The sequence below is a fragment of the Ovis aries genome, chromosome 5, assembly GCF_016772045.2.
Source record: "Ovis aries strain OAR_USU_Benz2616 breed Rambouillet chromosome 5, ARS-UI_Ramb_v3.0, whole genome shotgun sequence".
Lineage (NCBI taxonomy): Eukaryota > Metazoa > Chordata > Mammalia > Artiodactyla > Bovidae > Ovis > Ovis aries.
Window position 1 is genome coordinate 66,607,895 of NC_056058.1, and position 22,211 is coordinate 66,630,105.

Genomic DNA, 22,211 nt, shown 5'->3' on the forward strand with positions numbered 1-22,211 from the left:
CTGTATTTTTTAAATGTGTCTCCTCATTGTACATAAAAAGTATTAAAAAGTTCAAAGACAGTAGTCAAACACAAACTACTCAGAAATAACCACTGAGAACATTTTGGTGTGTTTTACATGTTTTTTTTTTTTTTTCATTTTACCCATGGGGAACTCTTTGAGGTAGGCCCTCTTACCATCATTGTATAAAGGGGGAAACTGAGGCTCAGAGGGATTAACTGACTTGACAAGTATCACAAAGCTAGGCAGTGTCAGAGCAGGTCCCTGCACTGAGGTCTGTTGGTCCAGACCCCAAGCTCCCAGCCAGCCTCTTTGGTGCCAATCTCCTCTTTGGGCCGATCTTCAGTCAGGAGTGGTCAACAGTAGCTCTTTGCCTTGTGGTTGACTCCTCTGAGAGCTGGAGACAGGACTTTGCAATTTGGTGGATTCCAGGGTGATGGGAACAGGCAAGGAACTAAAAGATCTCAGAGGGAATATCCAGTCACCTGAAAGTAGCAGGTAGAAGCTGGGAGAAAATTAGCTACATTTGAGAAATACAGTCCACAAGTGTTTCCTCTTATGGAGTCTGGAGTCTAGGTTCCCCTGCCTAAGAGCTGTGTCACTTAGGGCTCAGTTCAGTTCAGTCGCTCAGTCATGTTCGACTCTTTGCAACCCCATGAATTGCAGCACGCCAGGCCTCCCTGTCCGTCACCAACTCCCGGAGTTCACTCAAACTCATGTCCGTCGAGTCAGTGATGCCATCCAGCCATCTTATCTTCTGTCGTCCCCTTCTCCTCCTGCCCCCAATCTCTCCCAGCATCAGAGTCTTTTCCAATGAGTCAACCCTTCACATGAGGTGGCCAAAGTACTGAAGTTTCAGCTTCAGCATCAGTCCTTCCAATGAATATTCAGGACTGATTTCTTTTAGGAGGGATTGGTTGGATCTCCTTGCAGTCCAAGGACTCTCAAGAGTCTTCTCCAACACCAAAGTTCAAAAGCATCAATTCTTCGGCACTCAGCTTTCTTCACAGTCCAACTCTCACATCCATACATGACCACTGGAAAAACCATAGCCTTGACTAGAGGGCCCTTTGTTGGCAAAGTAATGTCTCTGCTTTTAAATATGCTATCTAGGTTGGTCTTGAGGAAAGTAGAGAAAACCACTAGGCCATTCAGGTATGACCTAAATCAAATCCCTTATGATTATACAGTGGAAGTGATAAATAGACTTAAGGGACTAGATCTGATAGATAGAGTGCCTGATGAACTATGGATAGAGGTTCATGACACTTAGGGTTAAGGGTAATATTAAAGGTCAAAAACCTTTAGCAACTGGTCACCAAAATTAGTATATGGGTCAAAACATTAAAAAAATGTTATTTTGTAAGTGAATTGTAGAGTTCTATCATAAAACAGCCTCCCAAGTGATATAGATTGTGGCACAAATCATTTCTTAAATTATACCAATAACTTCTCAATTGTGTTTTGGTCTTTGGAGATTGGTGATGTGATGTTTTGTTTGATTTGGTTGTTGGTGTCTAAACAGTGCCCCACTGTGAGCCTTGATTTGACCTCAGGGAAATTCATTCTACGCTTGCTGTGCCTCTCCATGAAGCCATAGTCCTTGGGGTCTAGAAACCAGGGCTTTGCTGCAGCAAGCTGGGTGCATCTCAGCCTGCTCCATACCTGGGCGCCAGCACTTCACATGGGGCCCAAGCAGGGGAATCTGCCTTAGCCCCACACCACCATCTGCGGCGCCACCCGGCTTTCTGCCCCTACCCTGCTATCTTATCTGTGTAGCACCTCTCCCAGGCTATACAACATTGTTTATCCCCCAGTCCAGAAGAAGTTTGTTATTTTGGCAGTTGGTAGATATGGCAGAATATCATCTTGTATTTCACTGCAGGAGAGTCACTTCACTTCACTTGGGCTTTCTGACTTTGCTTAAGTTTCCTAAGTTTTTTTTTTTGGTTGCACTGAGTCTTCATTGCCGTGCACGGGCTTTCTCTAGTTGCGGCGGGCGGGCACCGCTCTTCATTGCAGTGCGTGGGCTTCTCACTGCAGTGGCTTCTCTTGTTGCAGAGCGTGGGCTCTAGGGCGTGCCCACTTCAGTAGTTGTGGCTCATGAGCTCAGTTGACCTGAGGCATGAGGAATCTTCCCAGACCCGGAATTGAACTCGTGTCCCCTGCACTGGCAGGTGGATGCTTTTTTTTTCTTTTTTTTTCAAATGACACACACATATTATTTATTGCAACATTATTGGACAGTGTTTCTCAGAGAAAATCAAGTGATGATAACATAGATAATCAAGATAAATATCATTTGATAGATAAGCAAACACAGGTGATCATGTATATATACTCTAGAAAAAGGAAATTAGGGGAAATACTCTTAAAAGTAAATATGAAGTGTAAGATTTTATATATTTTAATATTTATCAAGCATAGGAAGAAGATGAAATCTCTTTTTACTATTGTCTACTTTTTAATTTATATTTATTTTTAATTGATTGATGATTGCTTTGCAATATTGGTTTGATTTCTGCCATACCTTAATATGAATTAGCCATAGGTGTACATATGTCTCCTCCCTTTTGAAGCTCCCTCACACCTGCCACCCACTCCCACCCCTTTAGGTTGTTACCAAGCCCCGGTCGATTTCCGAGTCATACAGCAAATTCCCGTTGGCTCTCCATTTCCATATGTTCGTGTATATGCTTCCTTGCTACTCTCTCCATTCATCTCACCCTCTCCTTCCTCTCCCCGGCCCTTGTCCGTAAGTCTGTTCTCTATGTCTGCATCTCCACTGCTGCCCTGCAAATAGGTTGATCAGAAGCATCTTTCTATATTCCATAGATATGCATTAATATACAATATTTGTTTTTCTCTTTCTGACTTACTTCACTCTGTATAATAGGCTCTAGGTTCATCTACCTCATTAGAACTGACTCAAATGTGTTCCTTTTATGGCTGAGTAATATTCCATTGTGTATATGTACCACAACTTCTTTATCCATTCATCTGTTGATGGACATCTAGGTTGCTTCCGTGTCCTAGCTATTGTAAATAGTGCTGGCAGGGGGATTCTTAACCACTGGACCACCAGGGGAAGTCCTTCACTTGGGCTTTAAATTCATCCTCTGCTAAGTGGGGATAATTGTACCTGCGTTACCTGGTCTCAAAGGCTGCTTATGGCCCCCAGAGATATCAGATCCTAATCCTAGACCTGGATGTGTTGCTTTATTTGGGAAAATGGCTTTGCATATATGATCAAGTAAAGGATCTTGAGATGGGAATATTATCCTGGTTTATCAGGACGAGTCCTAAAGGCCATCACTAGTGTCCCCATAATAGAGAGGCAGAGGAAGGCTACACACACAGAAGAGAAAGCCAGATCTCAGCAGAAGGATCTGAAGATCGCCATTAGTGATGCAGCCACCACCCAGGGAATGCTGGCAGCCACCAGAGCTGGAAGAGGCAAGGAACAGATTCTTGCCTCAAGCTTCTAAAGGGAGTGTGGCCATGCTGACTTTGACATTGGCCCAGTGATACTGATTTTGGGTTATGACTTCCAGATCTATGAGAATAAACTTCTGTTGTTTTAAGCCATAAGATTTATGGTAATTTGTTACAGCAGCCGTGGAGAAACAAATACAACTGGACAATTACAAGGGAATGGTGTAAAAAGATTCATGAACAGGGAACTATGATACACTTGTGTATCATCATATGAGTACATAATTTTTTAAAAGCAGCATCATTGGTTTCCTCCAAAAAACTTTTGGCAACTCTAGATATTGTTGTGTTGATAGGGTACCTCAGAACAGGAGGGTTTGGTTCCTGTTCTCCCTCTTGCCTTCTCCAAAAGACTTTATTCATGGGACAGAAAACAGGAGAAGAGTTATTTCTTAAGGTCTCTACTTGGATCTTTCAAACTCTGAGCCGAGAAGACCAAAAAGACACCCCGATGTTAGAGAACCAGCCCTATGGCTCACCAGATTCAAAAAGGGACAGACAGAACATCAGCACTTTTACCCACTCCCTCCAATGGATTTGAACCTGTAACTTAGGATTTATCAGTTCTTTCAATCATCTCATTCTGTGGTCTTCCCAACAAGAATGACATTACTGTTTTATGCATGTACCTGCATCCTCATTTACCTGCAGGTTTTAGAGTGAAGCTCCAGCTCTCTCCCTCTCTGAATTAGAGCTATGTTTGTGTTGGTGGGCTGATGGCATGCAAATTGCTCAAGGGACATTAGAGAAATTGTAACTAAAACAGGAAATTAGAAACAGTTTTAATTCCTCTTGGGATTTCTGAAAACAGCAATTGTGATTCCAGAAAGCAGAGATGCAAATTGCTTGCAAATTTGATTTGCCAAATAAACAGGCTTCCCTGTTTGGAGTGGTTGGTCTTGTTTATCATCTGGTGAAAGATAGACACTTGATGACTAAAAGTCCATCTACAACACTTCCGAATGGTTAAAAGGGTAGCTTTCATGTCATGAATATTTTACCACAATTTTTAAAAAGTCCACTTATAGAGAATATTACAGTGCCCGGAATCTGCCAGATCAACTCAGCTTTTTTTTTCTCTCCTTAAAATGCTATTTCACTTTTAAACAAATACTCATCTTTGTCACACATTGATATTATGGCTCCAATTCCTGAATCAGGATTATTTCTTGAGATCTCATAAAGGTATCTATTGTGAGCAAGACGGTTTTAACAAAGCTTAATTTTAAGCAAGACATCCTAAACAAGGTACATAATTAGTTCTAAATGCAGGCATTGATTGTAGCCCAAGTCAGTTAACAGGATTGGTTCTATATAGAGACCTGTAGCAAGTTTCCAGTGTCTCAAGTCATGTTGCATTCCTGTTTTTCCTTGCCAAACCTCAGAAAATGCCCCGGCTCCCATATTCCCACATTTTCTCAATAGGGCCCAGCCTCCTACTGAACCAGCAGGTCAGATGGGTGTCCTGTGGGTGTGTGTGCATGTACTTCCCAGCATGTGTGTGTGTGTTTCCACCTGCATGGGTGTGGTGTGTTGGGTCGGGAGGATGGGGTGGGGGGTGGCGGTTGGGGAATGAGGGGACCTTGTTCACTTAGAAGGAGGATTTGAATTCTGCTCATTTCATGCTGGTCCTTCCTGAGTTTGGGCCATCAACTGAGGCCTGAATGGTCCAGAGCAGAATCCAAGAGTAATAGAGGAATGTCAGCAAGAGGCCTCCTGTGTGTGGGTTTGTAAGGGGGACTTTTTTCAGCCCTGTGTGTGATTAAACAATTCCAAAATTCTTCTTCTCTGCTTGAAACTCTGACGAGAGCTGCTGAAGAGTTTCCATCTACCCAACTCCATTTTTATTTGTGCTTGCCAGGAAGTGCCAAGGGAACCTTGTGTTAGAAGCTCCTTGGGTGGGAGTGGTGGCTAAGGAGGCTGCTAAGAAGGATGAGCACAGGGGAGACCGCAGTGGAGCTTGCACCTTTGGGGCGGGGGGTGGGGGTAGTTAATAGCACATCTATTCCCACCCTCTGTCCCAGGCAGAGCAACCTCCTAACATCCCCCTGTCTCAGTCTCCACTCAGTGCAGTCTGTTGTTGGACAGCTCCTATTTTTATAATGTTCCAAATATTGAGCAAAATCTGCATGGGGGGGGGCGGGTATCTTCCATCAGCTGGTATCAACTCTGCCCTCTGTCACATATGTCCCCCTGTAGGATATGCACTGTGTTATACGAAATTTTACCCCATAGATGTGCTCTCCAGATTCAGAGAATCGTGACTGTAGCCAAAGCATCTGGGAGAAATTTGATCAGGAAGCTGTATTTTCTTAGTCTTTACTTTCCAGTTATCAAAGGAAAGGAATATGAAGGGCTCTTATTTCAGCCAGTGCTTCCAGCGTGCCTGGTACCATGCTAAGAGCTGTGTGTATGTCACCTCATTTAAATCTTGTACAATCCTCCCAGAGCTGGTATTATCTTTACTTAGGGAGTGAAAAAACAGTGAACGTGTTAGTCCCTCAGTCATGTCCGACTCTTTGCAACCCCATGGACTGTAGCCCAGCAGGCTCCTCTGTCCATGGGATTTTCCAGGCAAATACTGGAGTGGGTTGCCACATCCTCCTCCAGGGATCTTCCCAACCCTGGGATCGAACTCGGGTCTTCAGCACTGCAGGCAGGTTCTATACTGTCTGAGCTACCAAGGCTAAGAGAGTTTAAATAATTTGCTCAGGACCATCTAGCTAGTAAAATTATGGAAATGGAATTTGAACTCAAGTGTGCTCACCCCAGTAAATAACTCTGGACTCAGACAAAGCAAGAAAAGAAGTCAGAGAATCATACAGGGGAAGAAAGTAGCTGATTGCTTTCTGTCCCCTCTAGGAATAACCACTTGAAAGTTCCGTGCTGTTCAAAAATTCCCTTCACAGGATATTTGAAAAAGACACTGAATATGCTCAGAGCTTCACTGGGTTCAGAAGAGAGGCCCAGCTCCAGGTGGGGAGGGTGAGGAGGAAGCTCCCCTAGGGATGAGTCCATGTGGTACCCCTCGGACTGTGAGCGCAACCCAGCCATCCCTCTCCTGTGCCCGTGAGGGCTCAAGCTGCAGTCTCTTTGGGAGGAAACTCAAATCAGGTTTTTGTTTTTTAATCTTTGAAAGCAAATGTTGGGAAGTGAATTAGACTATGATATACCCCAGTGGGCTTTTTAATTTCCTTTTGTTATTAAAGTATAATCATAAGCAATAAAATGCACTGTCTTTGTTTAGGCTGCTGTAACAAGAAATACAGTAACTGGGTGGCTTAGACAGCAAAGATTTCTCACAGTTCTAGAGGCTGGGGTGTCTGGGATCAAGGTGCCAGCAGATTCCATGTCTGATGAAAGCCCACTTGCTGGTTTGTAGGTAGCCTTCTTCTAGTACATGTGGAGAAGAGAGGGGAGGTACAGGCGGGGAGGGAAAAAGAGAGAGAGGAAGGGGAGAGGGAGAGAGCATTTTCATGTGTCTTCCTCCCAGGGCACTAATCTCATTGATGAGGATACCACCCTCATGACTTAATTACCTCCCCAAAGTCCCACCTCCTAATATCATCACAATAGGGATTTAAGATTTCAACAAAAGAATTAGGGGGTGAGGGCACAACCGTTTGGTCAGTAACATGCACAGATCATGTGTGCATATAGTTTCATGAGTTTTGACATGTGTATACATGTGTGTAGTCAAGAACCCAGTCAACGTGTGGGACATTTCCATCATCTAGCCACCACCAGGGGGAAGCGATGGTGTGTCTGCTGTTTGTTTTTCCCCCCTCTCATCCCTGGAGAGAGGGCAGGAGACTATGGAGTGGGCTTTGATTACAGAGCCAGAGCTGAGATGCACTCACTTGGGAGGGGGAGCCCCTTCTGCCACGTGTGCCCTGGTGCCTCACTCCCCTCTCTCTGGTCCCTGTCTGTTTGGCAGGGTGGCCAGTTACAGAGACACTAAAATGGTTTGCTCCGCACACAGAAAGTTACATGGCCTGGCTCCATGGTTGACTATATCAAAATCAACAATATATTTACTCCAGGATTTGCTGATTATCAGCCTCTGTGAACATCATGCTTTTTAATCAGTTATATTTTCCCTCCCCACAGAAACTGCTCCTGCCCCACCCCATTTAGAAATCTATAGTAACTACCTACAAAGTGTCCCTCCTCCAGGCTCAGGCAGAGTTTTACTGTGAAAACACACCAGTGTTGAGTGCAGAGTGCTGTTTTTTCACACTGTGTGTGCATGCTCAGTCACTAAGTCATGTCTGACTCCACCAGACTCCTCTGTCCATGGGGTTTTCCAGGCAAGAATACTGGAGTGGGTTGCCATTTCCTTCTCCACTCTCAAACTCCAAGCCTCTCCATATATAGGCATTAACTTAGCAAGAGAACTGTTATTCAGCCTGTTGGATGAGTGGGCTTGTGACTCCTCACGATTTCTTGCTATTAGTGGACACTCTAATTGTGTTCCTCGTGTATCCTTCTTATTAGAGGGTACCATGATTGTGATGCTTGTTTGTGAAGTTTAGAATATAGTAAAACATACTTGATGCAAAACCTAGGCTGAACATAATCGAATCTTCCCTGATGGCTCCAGACGGAGCTGAGAATCTTGCAGAACTCCAGAAGCACCACCACAGTTCCTTTTTAATTCATGTAGGATTTCTAATTAGCCAGCTAATAGATTACAGATGTGGTCTTTACATATTTGCATGCTCTGTATACAAGATTTTTATAATTCCAGATAGGAGAACTGTACTCAAATCTAAAGGTTAGAAGTGAAGTTTTTTCTTAAAAAAAAAAAAATGTTTAGGGTTTATGTAATAATTCTACTTCCAAAGTTCACCTTTGTAGGTAGAGGTTAAAAACTTGGGCTTTGGGATCATAACCACCTGGGTTCAGACAGGGCTCAGTTACCTATGAACTGTGTGACCTTGAGCAAGCTACTTACCACCCTGAGCCTCAGTTCCCTCATCTGTGAAATGGGGCCTAGAATTGTACAGATCACAGATCACATACATGAGTTGTGTGAATTAATTGAAACTGCACTTGGAGGGCTTCATGAAGCCTGGCATGAGGTGGTCCATAAGTGGGAACATTTCAAAACAAAGTCACTGATAACTTCAGTGTCTCACCTAACTGCTGCTGCTGCTAAGTCACTTCAGTCGTGTCCGACTCTGTGCGACCCCATAGACGGTCGCCTACCAGGCTCCACCATCCCTGGGATTTTCCAGGCAAGAGTACTGGAGTGGGGTGCCATTGCCTTCTCCGTCTCACCTAGCTAAGTGAGACCAACTCAGAGCCCTTTATTTTGATCCTGTATTCTCAGACAGAAAGACCTTATAGAGGTTCCACTAATTCAGCAACAGTGTCTCATGGGGTCCAGAGGATAGTGGAGGTGGCCCTTCAGTGGTCAGGGCTCTGGGCCCTCAACCAGCACCCAATCAGAACATCTCAGCTTTGGTCTGTTTCCTGTATTTATTTCTGTGACATCTTTTTTTTTTTAATTTTTTATTGCTACTCAAAAAGCTTCAAAACCAATGTTCTAATCCAACCCACTCATTTCATAGATGAAGAAGCTGAGGCTCAAAATTCCTGTATGGGTTTCCCACGTGGTTGGCAGAGGTGTCCTGCGCCTCAGGCCTCTTGGTTCTCAAGACCTCACCCTGTGATAGATGAAGACACCTCGAAGTAGAAAGAAGGCAATGATGAATCAGCTATTGAGGTTTCACCAAGGTTCTTCCAGCCAGTTCCTAGCATTGAAAATGCCCCTAGAGAAAGAAAAGCATTTGTTTTACCCTTGCCTTGTGGCTCAAGAGTGAAAGTCCTGGTTTGTGTGTGGACAGTCAAGTGTAGCATAAGTCCTATTTTATAAAAAGATATTTGCTTGGAGGCCCTTTCTCCTGTTCTGTTAGGGAACTGCTGCCCAATCGGATGCTCCATCCTGTGGTCACTGACCACCACTCTCTAGTAGCATCTTGCAAAATGTATTCATAGGGGTTCCCCAGTGAGAGAACAAGGATGTCAAGCTTCTATCCTTCTATGATTGAAACACCTCCTGCCAGGACTCATGTAGTGTGCATTCAGTTCTCTGCCGCTAACTTGGCCACATCCTCTGTTTTCCAGCCTCTCAACATCGCCTACAGCCACATCTACAGCTCCTACAGGAACTTTGTGGGGCCCCCGCATTTCAAGACCATCTGCAGACTCCTTGGTTACCAGGGCATTGCTGTGGTCATGGAGGAACTGCTGAAGATCGTCAAAAGCTTGGTGAGAAAGGGGCCCTGGCTGGGGCCCAGTGGAGAGCAATGAGGCCTGCTTTTACTTTTTAACCTGGCCTGAAAAATCCAGTAACAGGCTCTTCAGCTCTGTCTGTAGGAATCAGCCAGGGAGTGCTTTCCCTTATTCCTCTCACCTCCTGTAACATTTCATGCATTTTCTGACCTGCGGTTTTTTGCCTTTTCTTTTCTGATGCCGAGCTCCTCCTAGAACTTGCTAACTGAATTCAGTGATCTTGACTTTGACTTTAAGGCCTACTGGCACTAGTGGCAAAGAATCTGCCTGCCAATGCAGGAGACATAAGAGATGCAGGTTCGATCCCTGGGTGGGGAAGATCCCCTGGAGGAGGGCATGGCAACCCACTCCAGTATTCTTGCCTAGAGAATTCCATGGACAGAGCAGCCTGGTGGGCTACAGTCCATGGGGTCACAAAGAGGACTGAAGTGACTTAGCATGCACGCACGCAATGACCACTCATACCCGCCTCCTGTGCTGCAGCATCTAATTGGAGCATGACAAATCCACGACACATGTGCTGCCCTGTTTTCCACCCACACCCTTGGCAGATATCACTAATCAGTCACCATGCATCTTCCCCTTGGGATTTCTTGCTGAACGCTGATACTGGCCTAGAATTGTGTATCCCTTTGCCATCATTCTATATCCACACCAAGTATGGTCATGTGAGCATTCATTTAACCAGGACACCGCTGCAGCAAGGCTTAAACATTTAAATAAGATTTTCTTGAAAGTTTGAGATGATGAAAGAGAAATACTTTAAAGCATATCTATGTCAGGAATAGCAAGCAGAATTCGGCTGCTAACTTTAGTCCTCTGGTAGCAACTGTATATAATGAGGGGTTATTCTAGGTTGTGAAGCTAAATTTAAAGAAGAAAATGTGGTAATTGATTAAAGGTGTCTACGACAGACACGGGAGGGATGAATGAACCATGCATTTTCTGCACATAAATTAGATGATGTGTCAATCTTCATAGCTATTTCATCTTAGATCTTTGTTTAGCTCTCATGTAAGTGCCCCAACCCCAGGAAGGACCCCATGCCTGGAAACTGCCCCTCCTTGAAGTCTGTGAGCCCAAGGGGATAACGAGAGCGTCCTCTCTTCTGTCTTATGAAGGCCCTCGTTCCCTTGCAAAGAGCGATGGGGCCGGCCCACTCCCTTAGGAGAGATCCTGCTGGGACACATACATTGACTTATACAGCATAGACTGGGTGCTTCAGTGACAGATGTTCATTGCTCATGGTTCTGGAGATTGCAAGTCCAGAGCACAGAGCCGGCGTGTGAGCAGCGTCCTCCTTCACAGACAGCTGTCTTCTCCCTGTGTCCTCACGTGGCAGAGAGTGTCTTTCTCTTGCTCCCTCTCCTCTCTCTTTTAAAGGCATGAATCCCTTCCTGAGGGCTCCTCCCTCATGACCTAATTCCTTCCCAAGGCCCCATCTCCAAATACAACCATACTGGGGATCAGGGTTTCAACATATGTATTCGGGGGGAGAACAGATATTCAATCCATAGCACTTATCCACAGGTCTCAGCTGAACCCCTGTACACCCACACTGGCCCAGCATTCAGCCCTGAGACACTCATATGCAGCAGCCGTGGATTACTCACTCATCTTGTACTCTTCCTTTGTCAGCTCCAAGGGACTATCCTCCAGTACGTGAAAACACTGATCGAGGTCATGCCCAAGATATGCCGTCTGCCCCGGCATGAGTATGGCTCCCCAGGTGGGTGATGGGGAACCAGGAGCGGGGGTGGTGATAGGAAAATAATCCAGACCCATCCCACGGTGGAAGGGGGCTCTGGCAATCTGCCTTGAAGTATTTGCTTCACTGACATGGCAGCAGGCTATCACAACGCTAGGTTTGCACCCTCTCTCTGCCACTAAATTGCCCTGGACCATTTTTAATCCCCCTGATTTGTCTGACAAGAGTATCATCTTCCATCAGTGAACGTAAGTGGTGCCCGCTGGGCCTGCTTCACAGCACTGCCCGGAGGCTGGAAGAGGTCCACAGATGTGAGAACCGTTAGGTTGTGAGCAGCGAGGTTTAGTTGTAAAGGTCTTCCTTAGCTCAGCACATCCACATTCCTTCCTTCATGTGTCTATTTGGAGGAGACTGATGCCCCAGGCGTGGCATAACATGGCATTTCTAAGGTAAGTCAGGTAATAGGAGTTTTCACCACTCAATCTCTGGGCAGAGAAGTCAGCCAGTCTTCCCTTCCCTGATAGTGACGGCACCTGGAATGAGTTTGGAGCCTGGGGGATGGGGAAGGGTGGAGACTATGAGTTTAGTACCAGGTGTCTTTCCTAAATATCAAGATGCCGGGTGCTGGGCCAGTGTGAGTCAGAGCAAGAAAGGGCTGGGGCCGATAGCTCTAGCTTTCATTGCCAGCTGCCCTACTTACTGGCTGTGTGACTGTGGAGATGCCACTTACCCTCTCTGAGCCTCATCTGAAAAGAGGGGTCATAGTGCCTGGTCCAGGGTGTTTTTATGAGTGTTACATGAGCTATTGCAGATACAGTGCTTAGCATGACCCTCCCACTAACCCTCCCCCTGCACCTCCCAGGGATCCTAGAGTTCTTTCACCACCAGCTGAAGGACATCATCGAATACGCAGAGCTCAAGACTGATGTGTTCCAGAGCCTGAGGGAGGTGGGCAATGCCATCCTGTTCTGCTTGCTTATCGAGCAAGCTCTGGTGAGTCCTAAGCCCCAGGAATTGGCGTGTCTCCAGGCTAGAAGGGTCCCCCCACTGCAACAGATGCCCGAGGACCCTCCAGCACATCCCACCTGGGAACCCTGGGAACCCTGCCGCTCAGCTATGCGCTCTTCCAGGGCGGGCACGCGCTCCTCTCCATTCCATTCAGACCTCTCTGACACCCAGATACTGGGAGAAGCAAGTCCTGGAGTCAGAGGGGCCTGGCCTTCCCCACCACTGCCCCTCTTCCGCTAGCAGCAGGGCCCTGGCAGTCTGTCAGAGTCTGGGTTTCCATTCACTTGTCAGATACAAGATAACTCCTCGCGACCACAGGCCAGGCATTGCACTGGGGGATGCAGTGCAACGTTCTGAGTGGTGGAGAGGAGACCTGCCCTGAAAAGTGTCTACACGGAAACGATGTGTTTACTGGCAGAACAAGCGCTGTGAGAGACGATTGCCACATCTGGAGGGTACACCTGTAGTGTGGTCTTGAGGGCAGGGGAGGACCTCCCTGAGGAGGGGGCCTGAAAACTGATCAGGAACTGGCCTCATGGAGAATCAGGGACAGCTGTTCCGGGCTGAGGGGAGAGCACATAGTGCTTTCTTCCTTTGTTGTCATGGAAGACAGGGATTCTCACCCTGCAAGGCAGTTTAGAGGCTGAAAGGAGGTAAGACATGAAAGTGAAAGTTGCTCAGTCATGTCTGACTCTTTGCAACCCCATGGACTATACAGTCCATGGAATTCTCCAGGCCAGAACACTAGACTGGGTAGCCTTTCCCTTCTCCGGGGGATCTTCCCAACCCAGGGATCAAACCCAGGTCTCCTGCATTGCAGGCAGATTCTTTACCAGCTGAGCCACAAGGGAAGCCCCAAGACATGTAAGAGCTAAATAACTGTTTTGAATTATGCTAATGGGCAAAAACACGAGTCCCTATGCTTCTGCATCTTGGGACCACACACAGCTTGTTCGTGGCTTGCTCATGGAGGCTGCGTTCTCCACACCCTCCCAGCGCTCTCCACTCAGCTCTGGTCCCATAAGGCGTCCACAGGTGGGCCTGGCCCTCTAAGCACAGGGGAATGGGCAGAGCCAGTGCTGTGGAAGGAAAGGCATGGTTCTCAGGACACAGCAGGAACATCTTTCAGCATCCATTCCTGCCATCCTCTGTCCACACACACATTCAGCAGAAGGGTGTTGAGAACCCTCTCATTGCTGGGTGCATCCCTAAGTGGAGTGGCCATGAATAAGACAGACAAATAATCACCATTTTTATTCTGGAGAGGGTGATGATAGAAGCGGTAAACAACCAGAGACATGAGTGCAGAGGGTAGGTGCTGTGAAAGAATAAACAGGGAAACAGAATAGCTTGAGAGTCGCAGGGGCTGGGAAGCATGTGCTGGTTTTGGAGATGATGAGGTCTCTGAGAAATGCTGAGAACCCTGGAGTGAGCTGGTGTGAAGAAGCAGAGTGGATCAGGTTGGGACTGAGGTGGGAGAGGCCGGGGCCTCAGTCCTGGACCAAGGGGGCGCCTCGGGAAGCCTCGGGATGCTGTAAGCGGTTAGAGGGGGCCGGATTCTGATTTATTGTTTTAAAGGCCCTTTCGCTGTTTGGAGAAGAAGCAGCCAAAAGGTGAGTGAAGGGCCAGGCTGTTTGCAGTTGTCCAGTTTGGCAGGGTCGTCTTGGAGGCACAGGGAGAGGGGCAGAAGGAGGAGGAATTTGGAAGGAGGTGAAGTGGAGGTAGAGGCAGCAAGGAAGCAGTGAGAGCACAGACTCAGAACGAGAGCCCGAGAGGGTTCGTCCTCTGGACATGTGAGCTGCGGCGAGCCGGCCCCGTCCACATCGGTGCCTCGTGTCTGCAGCCGGGGATCTGGATCAGCTCTTCTCTTGGACCCTTCCCTCCTGACCGTCTCTGAAACACAGTCTATTTTGTGGGGAGTAATAGCCTCTCTGTTCCCCTCAAAATGGACTAAGTGTTCCTCTTCATGGTAACAGGTTTTTAAACATGGTTCAGCGGGCCTGGTTGCTATGGCAACATAGCCATCAGAAGTCACAAGGATAAGACACACAGGAGAAACCACTCGAGGCCTCAGGAAGATGAGGAGACGTGCAGGTGGGGGAGGACAGGTCCCCGAGGGCCCAGTTCCCAGTGTCTCTCATGAGTTGTTCTGCACAAGGAGCAGCAGTTAGCTTCCCACGTACAGACCCCCAAGAGGCAGACTGTGGACGGGGCTACGAGGAAAGGAAATCCTGTCTCAGGCATCCCTGCCTGCGTGGTCAGTTGCAAATACCACTGCGGTCAACAGAACACTCACATCAAAGGCCTTCAGAGCTAAGAGAGACCCCAACAGTTTATATGGCCCAACTTCCTCTATGCGTGTTAGGAAAGGAGGATCAGAGAGGGTGTAACTCACCTGAAGTCACACAGCACATCAGTAGCAGAAGTGAAAGAACAAAAGCGTGGGTTTCCGGTACTGATCGTCGTCCTTAGGGGAATCTGAGTGGGGAGGAGACAGAGCAAACAATCAGGGCTTGGGACTTCCCTGGTGGTCCAGTGGTTAGGACCCTTCACGCTTCCACTTCGAGGACACAGATTCAACCCCTCGTGGGAATTAAGATCCCATGAGCCACATGGGAGGCTGTGAGCTCTGCTTTCTACTTAGACAGCTGGAGAAATCCCCAAGATAAGACAGTGCTTTCTGAGACTAGAATGAGGCAGGAGCTTTGGGGAACTTTTTAATTTATGAAGCAAGAATAAATATTTAAATGACTTTGATTATTCTTATTAAATAGGAGGACTAATAACAGAAAAGAAAGAAAGGAGGAGGAAGGGAGGAAGGAGATGATATATGTCCATAGAGGAAAGGCGTTTAAACTGGAATGAAGCATGAAGGTGTCTTGCACATACAACATAGAAAATGGTGAAAGACATAACAATGAGTAGAAAGAAAGTGAGTTCCATGATAAGACACACATTATGCCATACAAGCAAAACAAACAAAGCCCACAAAATAACCCTCCATTAGGGGGAAAAATCTGGGAAAATCATCCTGAATAGTTCAGTCATTTTTTCTAGGTATTAGAGAGGGAGCTAGGATTACAGGGCAACAGGGATGTTTGCTGTATCTGGATTGTTGAATTTTTTATAAGGGATATATATTCATGTATTATCATTGACTAAAAGTTAATTAAAATGATACAAGTAGTATATCATAGTTTCAGGAAAACTGGAAGGATACAGGAAAATATAAGATGAGAAGCCCTTTGCCCACTGGTCTCTTGTATTCTTCTAATAGCTTTACAGAGTTTTGTCCTGTGGTTTGGGTCTATATCTGTATATATGTACAAAAACCTTCTCTTGCTCTGTGGCTTGCCTTTTTAAAACAGATTATTAATATGTCATTGATTTGTAAATGGATGGACTATAAATTGAAAAGGTTGATCTCCTGGACAAAAATATGTGTTCTATAAGTTCAGTGCTTATGAAAAATCAAGGATGCGGTAGCAGAACAGAAATGCATACACCCACCGGGTGGGTTCTCGTTTGCTCAGTGTTTTTAATGAAGGGCTAGTAAGCATGCTGGCTCACACGGTAAATAATCTGCCTGCAATGCAGGAGACCTGAGTTCGATCCCTGGGTTAGGAAGATCCTCTGGAAGAGGGCATGGCACCCCACTCCAGTATTCTTGCCTGGAGAATTCCATGGACAGAGGAGCCTGGCGGGCTACAGTCCATGGGGTCACAAGGAGTCGGACGTGACTGAGCGATCCTCACAAGGCACAACAAGCATAGAGTAGTTCAGCTGACCCTAGAACGGCACTGGGGCTAGAGGCGCCTACCGTCTCTGCAGCCAAAAAGTCGTGTGTAGCTTTGCAGTCGGCCCTTTGTATCTGCTATTCCATATCCACGGTTCCAATCTGTAGATTCAACCAACCATGAGTTATAATACTGTAGTATTTACAATTCAAAAGTATCTGAGTAAGTGGACCCATGCTCTTCAAACCCATGTGTTCAAAGGTCATTTGTATATGGAGTATGCAGTATTCTCACTGCATAGACTAGTTGGATCACCCATTTTACTGTGGATGGATGTTTTGATTGCTTACTGTTTGATAACACTATGAATAAAGATACCATAATGTTCTTATATATTTCTTTTGGCAGAAATGCTCTCATTTTTTAATTATTAATTTTAAATAATTATTAGTCTTATTAAATCGTTACTCTAGCATATACCTCTTTTTTTTCTTTTTATTTTTTTGGGCATGCAGTGCAGTATGCTGGATCTCAGTTACCCAACCAGGGATTAAGCCTGTGTCCCCTACATTGAAAGTGCAGTCTTAACCACTGGACTGCCAGGGAAGTCCCCTGTGTGGTCTCTTTTTTATTGGGCAAATACCTAGTAATGGAATAGCTGGATCGATGTGGAGACATTATGTTTAGCTTCAGTAGATACTGCCAAAAAGCTATACAAGGTCGTTGTACCAGTATATACTCCTTTCAGCAATGCGTGAGAGTTTTCATTTCTTCACATCCTCGTGAACAGTTGGATCGTCTGTCTTTTCAGTTACAGCCGGTGGATATGTTGTGATATCTCACTATGGTTTTGATTTCCCTGATGACTAAGGATGCTGAACTCTTTCCATATGGTATTCCCATTTGGACAGTCTCTCTTGTGAAATGTTGTTCAGTATTTTTGCCTATTTTATTACTGAGTTATCTTTTCCTGTTGATTTGTAGCCATGATTTATATACTGTCTGTGAGTGTGTTAGTTACTCAACTGTGTCCAACTTTTTGCAACCCCGTGGACTGTAGCCTGCCAGGCTCCTTTGTCCATGGGATTCTCCAAGCAAGAATACTGGAGTGGATTGCCATTTCCTTCTCCAATATACTGTAGTTACATGTATTACAAATATATTTCTATGGCATGTCTTCCAATGAACAGAAGTTCTTAAGGTTTATTGTATTTCTTGTTTACATTTTCCTGCATGGTTGATGCTCCTGTGACTTGTTTAAAGAGATCTCCCCTATTCTTAAATCATGAAAAAAAGTTATCTTCTGAGAGTTTCAGAGTTTAGCCTCTCCAGGCCCAATAGACCTTTAAGTCTATTACTCACCTGGAATGGATATTTGTGTTGAGTGGGAAGTAGAAAGCCAACTTCATTTCTTTCCTAAGTTGCCTCAGCACCACTAATTGAAAAGCCCTCTTTCTCCCTGGACTGCAGACGTAGTTCTGTGTCTGTCATTTATCAAGTGTCCACAAAGGGCTGGTCATGGGAGGCTTTTAACGAATGCTGCTGCTGCTGCTAAGTCGCTTCAGTCGTGTCCGACTCTGCGGCCCCATAGATGGCAGCCCACCAGGCTCCGCTGTCCCTGGGATCCTCCAGGCAAGAACACTGGAGTGGGTTGCCATTTCCTTCTCCAATGCATGAAAGTGAAAAGTGAAAGTGAAGTCGCTCAGTCGTGTCCGACTCTTCGCGACCCCGTGGACTGCGGCCTACCAGGCTCCTGCGTCCATGGGAGTTTCCAGGCAAGAGTACTGGAGTGGGATGCCATTGCCTTCTCCACTTTTAATGAATACTTGAATCAAATCTGAAATGAACCATATTTGTTAGGTATCTGTTTATAAACCTATTGTGTTTTTAAAGGAAATTCTATTACTAGTGACTAGTATCGCCTCTATTATCTTTTACTGTGAGAAATCATAAGGGAAGTATTCCACAATGCAAAGTTTTGGTTCAAATGTTGTGTGGTTTTCAAGCCATCAGCGCATTATTTGCTATGCCGGTGCACACCAGGAGAGGGCCCTATTCGTTCACGGGAGCAAGGGAGGTCGGCATCCCTGCCGAGGAGGTAGCCCTTCTGCCTGCCTTTTGCTGCCGGACCTCCCGTCCAGGACTTGAGAGTGTTTGCTGCCTTAGGCCCTGTTGTTTATTTATTTTCTCATCCTAATAACTAAGTGAGCCATAGTCATACTGGTCAGTCATGAGTGGTTCTTACCTTTACAGGAATTGAGGACAGTTCAGCCCCAAACTCATAGATCTGAAGGCTGGTCAGAGGTGCGAGAGTCGTCAGGGGCCATCCAGGGCAGGTGTCTTGACCTCAGCACCGCTGACATCAGGCGCCAGATAGTCCATAGTTGGCGGTACCTCCCGTGTGTGGCAAGTTGCTGAGCTGCATCTCTGGGCTGTGCCTGCTAGATGCCAGGAGCACTTCCCCAGTTGTGACAACCAAAAATGTCTTCATCTACTGCTTAATATTCCTTTGGAGGACAAACCCTCTCCCTTGCTGAGAACTACTGATCTGATGCAATCCTAGTTCCACAGTTCGCAGATAGGAAACGAAGGCCCTGAGAAGGAGACAACCTTCTCTGAGCTGCAGCTACTCAGCTAGTGCAGGAGTTAAGACAAGAACCCAAGACCCTCACAGTTCAAGTACTCAAGGCCAGACAGCTGCTCTGCTGAGCTTTGCAAATTGCTGTTGGCTTTTGTTTTTATTTTTGTTTTAGTTCCAGCTCCATGTCTGACCCCTCTATTTCCTGCTTCCACTACGTAGTCCATTTTCTTTAATTTTGCTTTTCTCATGGCATAACTGAAATCAATTCATTGCTAGAAAACAGAGAGGTTCAGAAAGAATAAAACAGAAACCATAGTACCACACCAAGATAACCATTGTTCACATTTCAGTGTGTTCACGTTCCAGCATATTACTTTTCCATATATATATATATATATATTTCTTTTTTTTTTTTTACTTTGTTTAGTTATAAAAGTAATAGTCATCAAGCTGAAAAGAGAGGTTACCTCTGTGGGGTGTGATGCAGGCAGGAACAGGTGATAGGAGTCCTCTATACTGTACATTTATTGTTTGAATTCAGTGCAGTAAGATTTATTGTTTTTCTTCCTTTAAAGGAAATACACCCACGCTTAAAAAATACACATGGTCCCGATGCATGGGAAATCAGAAGCAACCACCCCCCTACCCCACCGCCCAACTCAGACTCTCGCTCCATATTCCCACCTCTACTTGATCCACTTATTTTGCCCCTCACCCTGAAAAAAGACACCCCCAGCTACACAGGACATGGATTATGTCCCTACATCCAGGCACCATCAAGTGGCTCCCCTCGGCCTGAGTGTATGAGAGTTTCTTCCAGCCCAGACCCTGAACCCAGTGGCTTTCTTGATTGGAAATGAGCCAGGATTTGTGGGAAGAAAAGCAGAAGCTTTGCAAGTAGGCCCCTAGCTGAAAGCTTCACACGTGACTGTAATGTGCAGCCAGGGAGGAGAGCCCTGTTCTGGAGGTTGTCTTCTCAACTAGCGTTGCCACAGTAGTCATTGACATGTTGTCACGATTCTTGCCCTATCTACAGACCCCTGCTCCTGTTATTTATGTAATAATTGTATCTAAAATAAGTTTTAACCTTAAACTTCTTTTAAAAGGAAACTTCATATGATTTTCCATTTTAAAAAAACCATTCTCTCTCACTGCCATTAGAAAGCAACCAAAATAATAAATCCAGTCAAAACAAAAGATGATGAGATAATTCCAGTTGCTGCCTGCCTGGGCCCCGAGTGAGGCCTGCACATTTTCTCTGTTAAAAAGAGACATTAGCAAACGTTACAGAAGTGGGAAGACCTACTGCTTCCAGATGGAGACCTCATCGTTGAAGTTGTCAGAAAGATTAACAGGAAACTGAAAAGGAAAAAGACATTCTCACTGTGACTGTTAGGAAATTCCACTGCCCTGGACCCCCTCATTTCCCACCCTTTGGAAAATGCCAACCTTGGGAGACGCTGACATGCATTTGTGGGAAAGGAAAAGCTGCCTTCTGGGTCAGTTTCTTGGCCATAGATCTTTCCTAGTTGAACAGACATGATTCTCATCTAGACTAATAATAATTAATTTTCCCCTTGATGATTCAGCAGCTAGGGGAAGGGGTGGAGGGTGAGACATAGTAATACAGAGTATTTTCATTATTCAAGTAAGGCATTAGTCTGGTAGGGAAAGACCACTCCCGCGCACATGGATAATCAGATAAACCTAAACCTAAGTTGCTGATTTATTCAGCCAGGGCTACAGAGAGCTCCTGGAAATGATGGAGCGGGAGCAGATGTAACAAACCTCAACAGAGCTCTCCACTGCATCTGGAGTCCCCAGTGAGGGGCTGGAAGCTGCAGCTCATACTTTGCGTACAAAGGAGGGCTGTGGTGGATGTGGGAAGCCTCATTTCTTGACTGTTCCACAGGCCCTGTATCCTTGGGGCTTAACATCAGCTCGCAGGAAGTACTGACACTGACATCTATATGCATCCTTATAAGGGAATGTTTAGATGGCTGGGCCTGTCCTGCCACCCACAGCCTGCGGGAGAGCCAGAGCTGGGATTCCTGTGGGGTGCTCCACCTCAAGTTTTCCAATACATTTCTCCACACTCACTTGACAAAGACAAAACAAGAATGTATCCGTGTTATTGTCTTTGTTGTCTCGAGACTCAGAATGTTATTTAAGAAAATACTGTTTTGAGAATGGTTTGATGCTTCCCCTTAGGAAATCAGCTAAAATGGGTACATAGTTTTCTACCCAGAAGCAGAGCCTAAAGGTAGAATCTAATGCTGTTCTACATAAATCTGACACACGTAAGATCACACTGTTTTAAAAAAAAATATGTATCCTGAATCTTTATGATGTTCATTAACCAAGAGATATCAAGTTCCCAGTTAGCCTCCTAGAGTGAGTGAGATGGGAACATGAAGGTATTTCATGGAAATCCCTCATAGTTCATCAGTTTTAAATTAAATAAATAGAAAAGGAAAATATTAAGACTGAAAGCAAAGTAAAATACTTATCCCTTGAATTTTTATGTGAGTTTCTTTTACTAAAGTATTTTTGCATCCTGACTCCAGAAACCTCTTAATTTTACTTGCTCTATTAACAGAGAGCACTTTTACAGTAGCTCTTGATTGTTACGATCATCTAGAACTGTGATACGTTAGTGGCTGTCCTAAGCAATAGGAATAATAAGCATTGGTGTGGCACTTGGCAAGTGTAGCAGTTGTCACTCATTAGCCCCTCCCAGGGAGGACCCTGTGCAGAAGCGGGAGCACACATCAGTTCCCAAATGAGAGAATCATTAGAGAACTTTCTGATAGAGCAAGGCTTTCCCTGGTGGCTCAGATAGTAAAGAATCTGCCTGCAATGCAAGAGGCTTGAGTTCAGTCCCTGGGTTGGGAAGATCCCCTGGAGAAGAGAATACCCACTCCAGTATTCTTGCCTGGAGAATTCCATGGACAGAGGAGCCTGGCAGGCTACAGTCCATGAGGTCAGAAAGAGACAGACACAACTGAGCGACTTTCACTTTTCACTTGGTAGAGCAACTGCTTCATCTTTACACTTTAGAAAACTCATCATGATTGGATCCTGGATCCCCAAAAAAATGCTATTAAAAAACTCCTTAAGAACAGTCAGGAAATGTTAGTATGTTATATGATATCAAGAATTTTTGATGTAGGTGATCACAATACTGAGGTTACAGGGGAGGATGTCCTTTTTAGGAACTGCGTGCTGAAGTATTTAAGAATGATTGATGCAGTGGCTTCAGCTCGCTTTCAGATAATTCAGTAAATCAGAGAGTTAAAGCAGATATGGTAAAATGTTCACTAGGACTCTACATCAAGAGCCTAGGGATGTTCGTAGTTCTTTCAGATGTCTTGTGTTTAAG

General features: G+C 45.5%; 1 protein-coding gene and 1 long non-coding RNA gene across 3 annotated transcripts in view; one reads left to right on the forward strand and one right to left on the reverse strand.

Annotated features, from left to right (window-relative positions):
• The window catches only part of CYFIP2 (cytoplasmic FMR1 interacting protein 2), a 135,349-nt gene that overhangs the window by 84,423 nt on the left and 28,715 nt on the right, over positions 1-22,211 (forward strand). For both annotated transcript variants that reach the window (XM_042250680.2, XM_027970452.3), the window contains exons 24-26: positions 9,628-9,771; positions 11,434-11,524; positions 12,366-12,496. In XM_042250680.2, coding sequence (XP_042106614.1) covers positions 9,628-9,771; positions 11,434-11,524; positions 12,366-12,496 — 366 coding nt within the window. The remainder of the gene's footprint in view (positions 1-9,627; positions 9,772-11,433; positions 11,525-12,365; positions 12,497-22,211) is intronic.
• On the reverse strand, positions 108-19,173 carry LOC132659896 (uncharacterized). Its single transcript, XR_009600908.1, has 2 exons — positions 18,494-19,173; positions 108-14,989 (listed from the first exon to the last, which is right to left on the reverse strand). It is a non-coding gene; the product is annotated as an uncharacterized LOC132659896 (long non-coding RNA).